Genomic DNA, 10,779 nt, shown 5'->3' on the forward strand with positions numbered 1-10,779 from the left:
TTGTAGTAGTTTTGTCTCTTTGTGGTTGTTTTTGTCTGTTTGTAGTTGTTTTTGTCTCTTTGTGGTTGTTTTTGTCTCTTCCCGGTTGTTTTTGTCTCTTTGTAGTTGTTTTTGTCTGTTTGTAGTTGTTTTTGTCTCTTCCCGGATGTTTTTGTCTCTTCTCGGTTGTTTTTGTCTCTTCCCGGATGTTTTTGTCTCTTCTCGGTTGTTTTTGTCTCTTCCCGGATGTTTTTGTCTGTTTGTGGTTGTTTTTGTCTCTTTGTGGTTGTTTTTGTCTCTTCCGGTTGTTTTTGTCTCTTTGTGGTTGTTTTTGTCTCTTCCCGGTTGTTTTTGTCTCTTCCCGGATGTTTTTGTCTGTTTGTAGTTGTTTTTGTCTCTTTGTGGTTGTTTTTGTCTCTTCCCGGTTGTTTTTGTCTCTTTGTGGTTGTTTTTGTCTCTTCCTGGTTGTTTTTGTCTCTTCCTGGTTGTTTTTGTCTCTTTGTGGTTGTTTTTGTCTCTTTGTAGTTGTTTTTGTCTCTTTGTGGTTGTTTTTGTCTCTTTGTGGTTGTTTTTGTCTCTTTGTAGTTGTTTTGTCTCTTCCCGGATGTTTTTGTCTCTTTGTAGTTGTTTTTGTCTCTTTGTAGTAGTTTTGTCTCTTTGTGGTTGTTTTTGTCTGTTTGTAGTTGTTTTTGTCTCTTTGTGGTTGTTTTTGTCTCTTCCCGGTTGTTTTTGTCTCTTTGTAGTTGTTTTTGTCTCTTCCCGGTTGTTTTTGTCTCTTCCCGGTTGTTTTTGTCTCTTCCCGGTTGTTTTTGTCTCTTTGTGGTTGTTTTTGTCTCTTCCCGGTTGTTTTTGTCTCTTTGTAGTTGTTTTTGTCTCTTTGTGGTTGTTTTTGTCTCTTCCCGGATGTTTTTGTCTGTTTGTAGTTGTTTTTGTCTCTTTGTGGTTGTTTTTGTCTCTTTGTAGTTGTTTTTGTCTCTTCCCGGTTGTTTTTGTCTCTTCCCGGTTGTTTTTGTCTCTTTGTAGTTGTGTTGTCTCTTCAGGCCGTGTCACACTAGAACCATGTTGTAAACAGGATAAATTCATTCTGACGATTTGTAGAACATTAAACTTTCTGTATAAGTTAAGTTCTGTAGATCTGAGCTGATCACAGACTTTGACGACTGTAACTAGCTCATTAGAATTTGCTGTGAACCATCCTATGAAAAAGATGTCGACCTCTGACCCTCCACACACCTCAGTTTCATGTGTCTCATGGTTGGACAGGCTGAGCTGGTCCTTGTCTCAGACCGAGGAGGAGGAGTCAGTGAGGGAGGAAGTGGCTGTAGCAGTCAGGAGGCAGGATGCTGCTGTCAGAGCTAACAGAGTGTTACCACAGTGAACTGGGTTAATGTGTCATGTGGGTTAATGTGTCATGTGATCTGCGTTTGAATCTTGTTTCATTGTTTGTGCACGTACAAACATACGAACCGTGTCTCTGTGAATCCTCCTGTTTCAGACGGACTTCAGCTTGTGTGTCTGTGTCCAGTGTAGTTTAGCCTAGCTTAGCACAAACACTGGAAACGGGGAAACTGCTAGCCTACCTCCATCAGAAGAGAAAAACCTTTGAACCTCCATTTTAACTCTGTGACCGCTCAGGCTGTAAGAACAGATGGTTTATAACATGTCAGTAGCATGTCATCCTCGTGTTATAGAACATACTGATGTAACTGATTGATCAGTCAGGGAAGATATTGGCGATTTATTTTCTGGCGATTTAGCTAATTGATTACTGGTCTGATAGTTTCAGCCGTACGATGCGTTTAATGACTCTAACGGCTCAGACTGACTCTGTGTGTCTGTGGTTTCAGCGGACGGACCGTTCCTGCAGATCCTGGAGCAGCCGAAACAGGTAAAACTCACCTGTCCTCCACCTGTCCTCTGTCTTACGTAGGAACTGACGGAGATGTGAATAATCATAAGAAAAAAACTAATTTACCTTATTGTCATCCCTGAATGACAATATGTCCTTAAGACTTATAAAATACAACTCATGACATATTACATGTGATATATATAACACATATTTATGATGAGGATTAAATAGTCATTAACAGCTTCTCGGAGCCTGCAGGGATTTACTGTCAAACAACAAAACGTCACAGAAGCTGAGCTGCAGAATATTTCTTCTTTCTGCTTATAACTGAAATCATTGATCGATTATTGGTTGATTTTTCTGTTCAGCTGTAGTTTAGTGATCAGATTCAGTCACAGCTGGTTCTGCTGCTGCTGCTGAACTGAATCTGAACACTGAGCTCATTAACAGTGATATTTCCCTCAGCTCTTCTTCAGTTAATCACCTCAGACGCCTCAGCAGGAGAGGTGGAAACTGAGTCACACTCCCTTCATTAGGCAGACACGTCGCTGAAGTCGGTTTCATTTTCCATCACAGTAGAAAGTCAGAGCCGCAGGTGATGAGGAGAAGCTGGTTTCACTCGCTCTTCCTCGTCCTGTTTTACAGAGAAGAGCAGAACAACCTGCAGCAGCAGACAGTGATGTTCACTCTGATTTAATTTCATCAGCACAGTCAGTGTGACCCGAGGAAGTCACTCTCCTACATCAGGTATGCAGCTACAGAGGTTTCTGCAACAGGACCATGATCCACATTAAAGGGACAGTTCAGGTTTTCTGATGTGGGGGTGACTGAGGTCGTCATATATAGTCGTTAGTAGATGATGATGAGTACGCTCCCAGTTAGGAAAGCCAACCGGCAGCACCTGCAGAGTGATGAGCTGCTGTGGGCGGGGCCTCCAGAAAATACCTGTTTTAGACACTTTTTTAAAGACGGCCACTGAAACAATCCAACATCTGTTTAAATGAAGCTTCATGTAGAAGATTTTCATCTTTATTTTCCTGTGAAAACAGCTCTTTCCTTTGGCACTACTTTTTTTAACCACAGAACTACCTTTTTCCTACGCACAAGCGACTGTATCACGCCTCAGCTGACCTGTGGCTGCGGCGTGATACATAGTGCTCCTGTGTCCGGTGAGCAGGACACACTGAAATAAATGAGAAGCTGAAGTGACCTGCAGGAGCAGACGTTACCTCAGGCTTCACCTCTAAACACAACATTCTGATGAAGACTCCGCTCACTTCATCACACTGTGTCTCTGTCTCCTCCAGCGTGGCTTCAGGTTCAGATACGGGTGTGAAGGTCCGTCTCATGGCGGTCTGCCAGGAGCGTCCAGTGAGAAGAACAGGAAGACCTACCCCACCGTCAAGGTAACACTTCCTGTTTCTCTCTCATGAGCACTGAACACAGGTGTGTGCGTGCGTGCGTGCGTGCGTGCGTGCGTGCGTGAGTGCGTGCGTGCGTGAGTGAGTGTGTGCGTGCGTACGTGCGTGCGTGCTACTGAACTGTGAGGCTGTAACTGCAGATTCAGATCAGATGAGGACCAGGTGAATGATTCACCTGGTTGGTGTTGAAGTGGACTGACGACAGTCTGACAGTCAAACCTCATTCCTGTGTGAAGTGATGAGGCTGAAAATAACGTCCAGGAAGTGATGAAACCATTTGGTGCACTAAGAGGAATGAGAGCTACTTTTCTTATTGTCATGTCTGCAGACTGTTTGTGTCAGAGCTCAGACACATTAAAGACGTGAAGGAAACATCGGTTCACTATGACTTCACAGTCAGGTTAGAACTAAAGCTGTAGGAACGTATTTATCAAACTACTACGAGTAAAACCTTGGACTTTTTCTGCTAGTGCTAAATAGCTAACATTAGCATTAGCAGCTGTTTATGCACCAGTCTAGAAGAAACATTCAAATTTCATTCCTTTACTCACCAACAGCTGTCTCCAGAGGTGGAAACAAACACCAATGTTAACTCTCTTCTTCTACTCAAGTTAGCATGCTAACCAGCTAGCCCTGGCCCATCTTGTCACTTTCCGCTGGTGACCGTAGCTGCTCAAAAGGACGTATTATAATCTCTTGTATTATAAAAACAAAGATGGCTGAAGCTCCTGTCAAGCAACAATCACACCACCTGTTCCTGAAGAAACCTCGTTCAGCAACAGAGAAAAAATCATTCACTTTTTATAATTGTAAATTAAATAAGTTGCTAAATAACTAATATTTGAATACTTGACAGGATGTTCCACCAGTTTTAGTTTTTTAAACAATTATCAGCTGCAAACAAACAATAAATGTCACATTGATTTGATTCATAGTCTCTGTTGAACATCTTCACTGTTGAACATCTTCACACTCTTGAACATCTTCACTGTTGAACATCTTCACACTCTTGAACATCTTCACACTGTTGAACATCTCTCTGCTCTTGAACATCTTCACACTGTTGAACATCTTCACTGTTGAACATCTCTCTGCTCTTGAACATCTCTCTGCTCTTGAACATCTTCACACTGTTGAACATCTTCACACTGTTGAACATCTTCACTGTTGAACATCTCTCTGCTCTTGAACATCTCTCTGCTCTTGAACATCTTCACACTGTTGAACATCTTCACACTGTTGAACATCTTCACACTCTTGAACATCTTCACTGTTGAACATCTTCACTGTTGAACATCTTCACACTCTTGAACATCTTCACTGTTGAACATCTCTCTGCTCTTGAACATCTTCACTGTTGAACATCTCTCTGCTCTTGAACATCTTCACACTGTTGAACATCTCTCTGCTCTTGAACATCTTCACACTGTTGAACATCTTCACACTGTTGAACATCTCTCTGCTCTTGAACTAACTCTCTTATGATCTGACTCGGAAAAACTGATAATTCTACATGAAAAACAAACTTCTGGATAAACTGGGATTTTTTTAAAGAATGTGCAGTGATGTATAGTGAATCTATATCTGTGATCAGTCATGTGATCAGTCATGTGATCAGTTGAGAGTTGCCTGCAGGTTTGATCAGGGTGCTGGTTCAGCAGGGGAAGGTGAGAAGTGAGGTGTTCAGTGTTCAGGTAGGGAGGTAGGTTACTGCAGGTCACTTCCTGGTTGGTGTGGTGTCTGAGACGGTCACAGTTGAACAGCAGCTCGTGTTTCCTGTCGTTGTTTCTGTTGATGTTCAGTTTGGAGTCTGAAGCTCCCACATGTTCTGACCAAACCAGGGGAGATGGGAAATCCCCAGATTCCTGCTGCAGTCTGACTCTGAGTCTGAACTGACTTCCCTTCTCTCAGAACAGAATCTGATCAATGTGAATCCAGATCACAGACACGTCCCAACAGATGTTGATCCTGTCGTATCCTATTAATTATCCAGAAAGAGGGAATTCGTCTTTATTTTGTTCCCAAGTAAAAGTGTGAGAGGAGACACTAGATCAAGTTTCTCTTCATTCACTCACTGGACGAGCTTTTTAAGGTCGAAGTTACCATCTTCACGGTGTTAAACATCTTCACTGTTGAACAGTTTTTTTTGTTAAAACTGCTTTTTAAGTTCGAAGTTACACCTGGAAGCTTTTAGTTGGACGATGGTCAAACATTCAACTGGTGTCAAACATCTGGATGTTTTTGGACGTGGTGGAGAGAATGAGCACAGCTGGAGCAGGTGCAGCTGCTCTGAAGAGAATATTTATTATTTATACTGTGGATATATCTTACTCTATCTCCTGACACTGACTGACTGCAGATATATGTATAGAATTTAATATCCTATTTATATTTTAGACACATGTTCATCCTGATGGTCGTTACATCTAATAATCAAACCAAATATTTCATGGACTTTCCAGAAAAAGAAAAGTTCCTTGTAAAGAGGAAAAATTGGGGAAATTCTTCATTTATTTATTATTTTGTTGAACTTGTAACATTTCTTCTAGACCTGTCAGTAAACAGCTGTTGACGCTAATGCTAGCTATGTTGCGATAGCAAAACTTACATACAGCTCCTTTAACAGAATTGATATGAATTTTAAACAAAAAGTAAAACTGTTCTTGGTGTTTAGTGTCGGTGACTCACCTGGATGAAATTAAAAAGTTTAACATTTCTGGATAAAGAAATAAAAGTTTACTCTGATGTGATGAAGATAATGAGCCATTTAAATTATGTTGATTTAAATACTGAGGTGGGTGTTTTCTGTAATGGATGAGATGACGTCATCAGACCAGTGTGTCTGTGTTTGGTCTCTGGGTTTTGTGTGTGTGTGTGTGTGTGTGTGTGTGTGTGTGTGTGTGTGTGTGTGTTGTTGGGGTGTTTGTGTGTGGTAGAGCGGGAAATCCCCTGCTGATGAACAATGAGGACGATGACATGTCTGTCTCACCAATGTCTTTATCAGAAATATATGAGATCTAGTTTTTTAACTGATAAATCATCCCTCAAATTCATAATTCACTCCCATGATTCACCTCTGTTGTTCTTCATACGTCTTCTGCTTTAATCTGCAGCCACTCACTTCTACCAAGTTCATGAAACAGACTTTCTCTGAGCTGATGATGTTTATAAAACTTTATTTTACATCTGTAATCTACAAAAAAATCTTTCCTGGAGTGAAATTTGTAATTTGATACTAAATAGTGTGAAAATAGGAACTTCTCTAAAAGAAGCGCTCGGTGTAAGACATTCATTCATTCAGTCTTTACTCTTCCTAGACCAGATTAAAACCCTGACCCTCTGACCCCTGTTGACCTCACTGTAAGACATGCAGCATTATGAACAGTCAAGTTACTGAAGCCTGACCTTTACCTTTAGCAGCTCGTAGCTCTGCTCAGCTGTGTCTCCGTCCCGGGCTTTAAGAGTGACCACTCCACTGACTCTGTTGTCTGAGGCTGAAGCCCTGACAGCACCAGGAGCTCCAGGTTCTGGTCTTGTTGGACCTCTCTGACATGGTGAACCCACACATTCTTCTGTCTGTCCTCTCTGACCTGGACATCCAGAGCAAAGGGCTTTCTTGGTTTGGATCCTCTCTGCGTCTCCTTCAGTGTGTCATGACAAGGACAAACATTCTTACCCCGTCCTCACTGGAGTGCCCCAGGGATCAGTGCTGGGACCCCTCCTCTTTGTAACAACTCTCACATGTCCTCTCATATCACCGCTATGACGACACTCAATTCTACCGGTGGTTCCTCCAGACAACCTCACCGTCTCTGAGCAGATCTCAGTTAAGACTGAACTCTTAGTCATCCCAGCCAATCAGTCTCTTCATCATGGTGTCAACATGGACATCTCCTCTTCATCTCTGACCCCAACAAAGGTCAAAGAACCTGGTGTCATGTTTAATGACCATGTCTTATCCGTCTCCTGGTCATGTCTCTTTACTCTAAACAACATCAGAAACATCAGGTCTGACCTGACTCGGTCCTCCACCAGGTCCTGGTCCAGACCCTGGTTCTGTCTCACCTCCCTTCACACAGTGAAACCCTCACAGACGGTCCAGGAGCAGCAGCTCGTCTGGTCTCCGATCACATGTCACTCCGTCATCGACCTCCACGACCTCCTGAGTCAGATTCAGTCTCAGATGATTTAGCTTCCTGACGAAACTGTGTCGGGACGAATCAGACTGTGACAGAGGAACTTAGAGCTGACCACCTGTGATCAGGTCACCTGAGATGGATGCTGATACCAGGTCTGATCAGGACCTTTGACTCAGCTGTAGCTCTCAAACACTGTCACCATGTCTCACTGAAGTTTGGTTTAAAGTTCGACCGTGTGCCGTGTGAAGAAGAACGTGATTCATTTTTGATGAATGTTGCTGAATTTCTTAATCAGAGATAGTATTAGTCTTATTATTATTATCATTAGAGGAAGTTTTTGTGGTTGATCTGACACTTTTCCCTGATCATGTAGAAACAGATGTGTCCAGATGTAAATCTTTTTCTGCCACTGAGATGATGTAGAAACTGTAGGAGGAGGTTTCATGGTTTCATGGTTCACATCAGAAGATTCTGCAAAAATGAGTCTGAGTTTTTAGGTAAAGACGCTTGAAAAGTCTCTGCTGGTCCAGACCTGTCCAGGTTTATACCACACACACACACACACACACACACACACACACACACACACACACACACACACACACACACACACCTCCCCTGTGTTTCATGTCTGTTGGGAATTTCCTCCTCATAAACACCCACATGTGATTACAAGGAAGTGGAGTTGCGTCACAAACAGTTTGGTTTCAGGACGGAGATCAAAGCTCGACATCCAGAGGTGTAAGATCTGAGTCTGTGCTCGCTCTGACACCTTTAACCCTTTGTAGTCATATGACACATACAACTTTGTGCTGCTTGGAGCTACAGAGATACAGAGATGCAGAGATGCAGAGCTGCAGAGCTGCAGAGCTAATCTATTAGCTAATGGGAAAAGCAGCTGGAAAATGAACAGTGAATTCAGGAATGTATTCCCATTTTTAAAATGTCTTTTCAAATAGTTTTTCAGATTCTATTATTTATTCATGAATTAATACATTAATTTATAAATGTTTATATAATGGGTTTTATGCTGTTTTTGTAAATCAACATTTTTAAATCTGAGGTATTTATTGATGGATTAATCCTTCATTCATAAATTCTTTTTTTAAAATTCCTATTTTTATTGTCTATTAAAATGTGAAATTAAGGAAAAGCTTTATTACTTTTATTATTTATTCGTTCAGGTTAATTGAAATCTCATTTTCAAGAGTCAGTCCAAAAAGAATTTACAGTTTAAATAACAAACAATATTTTTTACCATTTTTGTTTCTGTTAACTTCTTTTGCACAAATGTATTACTTGAAAATGGTTATTTTGTAAATCTTTATACAGTACTCAGTCATTGAGTCTCGCTGTCTACTTCCCTCCTGTTTGAAATAAAAAGAATAAAAAATAAAAAACAATTAAAAAAATTAAATTACATAGTAATAAAATAAAATTTCAAACATAATATCTCAAGATTATAAAACACAGTGTCATCAGTTCTCCTGTCGTCCCTGTTTCTCCATGAAGAGCGAGATTCGCCTGATTATTAAAACTATAATATTAATATTCTTATTATCAACATACAGTTGAATTCAGCATCAAAGAAAAGTGACAGTTTGTGTTTGTTCGTTTCTTTAAAAAACTCAGTTCATCTCTTTGTCAGTTTCCCTCAGTCCAAGACGTCTTCATGTCTTCTCGTCTTCATGTCTTCTCGTCTTCTTGTCTTCTCATTTTCTCATTTTTTCGTCTTCTCATTTTCTCGTCTTCTCGTCTTCTCCCCTTCTCTGACCATCAGTTGAAACAAGATTCTTTCATGTTCGATGGAGAAAATAAATCAAATCTAAAGCAAATATTTGAAAAAAGACTGAACCATATCAGAATAAAGTAATTACCTGTTTGTGGACTAATTGTTTTAATGATGAGGCACCAGGACTAAACCTGAGAGGAGACCGAGTCACTGAGTCTGCAGCAGGAGGGCGAGGTCGTCGGTTTGTTTGACTTGTCAGTTTCATGTGTTTCTGTTCCTGTTGTCACACGTTGGAAGTTAAAAAAAAAAAAAAAGTGTGAAATTTGATCAGGGCTCATGAGGCAGACGTTACCACGGCGCTGAGCTGCAGATTAAATCATCAGTTCATGGTGACTGAACGAAAGGACAGGCTACTGACAGCAGCTCCGCCCACACCTCCACCTGATCTGGACCCTGAGTCACGGTGTGTGTTTTTAATAAGAGAACAGCTCAGCTGTGTTTGTTAATAAGAAGTTAATTTGTTATTTAGTTAATCAGCTTCATAGTTTGAGTTACTTTTAAAAGCAGACTTTTATATTGAAGGGACGAGGAGGCGGACAGGATGTGACAGTGGAGACAGAAACATGGGGGCGTCGTGAGGCGTAGTGGTCTGAGCAGGCGGCCATGTGTAGAGGCCACAGTCCTCGCTGCAGTCGGCCCTTTGCTGCAGGTCACCCCCCCCCCCCCCCCCCCCCCCCTCCAAAAACCACCCACATCCTCTTCCTGGTTATATACTGAACATATGTTTAGTAGTTTTCAGTAAGTTGTGAAAGTACATTAATATTACAACAAAGTTGATCTTTTTGATTTTTATATATTTAATTCTATATATTTAGATATTATATATTCCAATTTTTTTCCATTTATTTGTTTTATTTCTTTTTCCATTGAATTGAATTTAAAGTTGAAGAACATTTAAAGTTCAGTGAATGCTGGTGTTTCCAAAGTCAGTGAGTGATCCTGTTCAATAATCCTGATCAATATTGATCAAAATAATCCTGATTATGAGTTTTGCCATAATCTATGAACCAGCTGACAGATCTGGACTGACACTGTGTTAATGTGTTCACATGTTTCAGTTCTGATCAGTTGATCAATAAATCAAACTGTCTGAGGTTTAGACAAACAAAGTCCTCGTCAGTCAGTGATGTCATCGTGTTATTCCACCTCACCTGTCCACACCTGCGAGCCTGTTCAGGATCAGTCTGTTTGATATCAACACCTTCTGTTGCAGACGTATTTATTGTGAAGGTGTTTGAGTCAGGAAACCGACGCTCGCCGTGTTTCTAGGAACTCGTGCGATGGAGAGACTCGATTGGCCGACAGCACCGGGAAGAGGAAGTGGGCTCGAGTTTATTTACTGCTGCAGCTGCAACGTTCCTGCAGGCAAATACCTGCAGTGACACACACACACACACACACACACACACACACACACACACACACACACACACAGCAGAAACATTTCCTTTATGTAAATCAGCTCAGTAACAGTGAAATGAAACGATCAGATAACCTACCTTTAATAAAGCTTGTACATGTGAAGAAAATATATATTTTATCTTTTAAAGATTGTTTCTGCTCTTATGTTAAACTGTGGGGGTGGGGGGGGGGGGG

The 10,779-nt window shown here is 41.1% G+C and overlaps 1 protein-coding gene across 1 annotated transcript in view; it reads left to right on the forward strand.

Moving 5' to 3' along the window:
- Positions 1 to 10,779, forward strand: part of nfkb1 (nuclear factor of kappa light polypeptide gene enhancer in B-cells 1) — a 33,677-nt gene that overhangs the window by 8,221 nt on the left and 14,677 nt on the right. Inside the window, exons 4-5 of the mRNA XM_023420682.2 lie at positions 1,827 to 1,867; positions 3,139 to 3,237. Coding sequence (XP_023276450.2) covers positions 1,827 to 1,867; positions 3,139 to 3,237 — 140 coding nt within the window. The remainder of the gene's footprint in view (positions 1 to 1,826; positions 1,868 to 3,138; positions 3,238 to 10,779) is intronic.

The sequence above is a fragment of the Seriola lalandi genome, unplaced genomic scaffold (genome assembly GCF_002814215.2).
Source record: "Seriola lalandi dorsalis isolate HSWRI2012SDOR001 ecotype SW California unplaced genomic scaffold, Sedor1 jcf7180002054655, whole genome shotgun sequence".
NCBI lineage: Eukaryota > Metazoa > Chordata > Actinopteri > Carangiformes > Carangidae > Seriola > Seriola lalandi.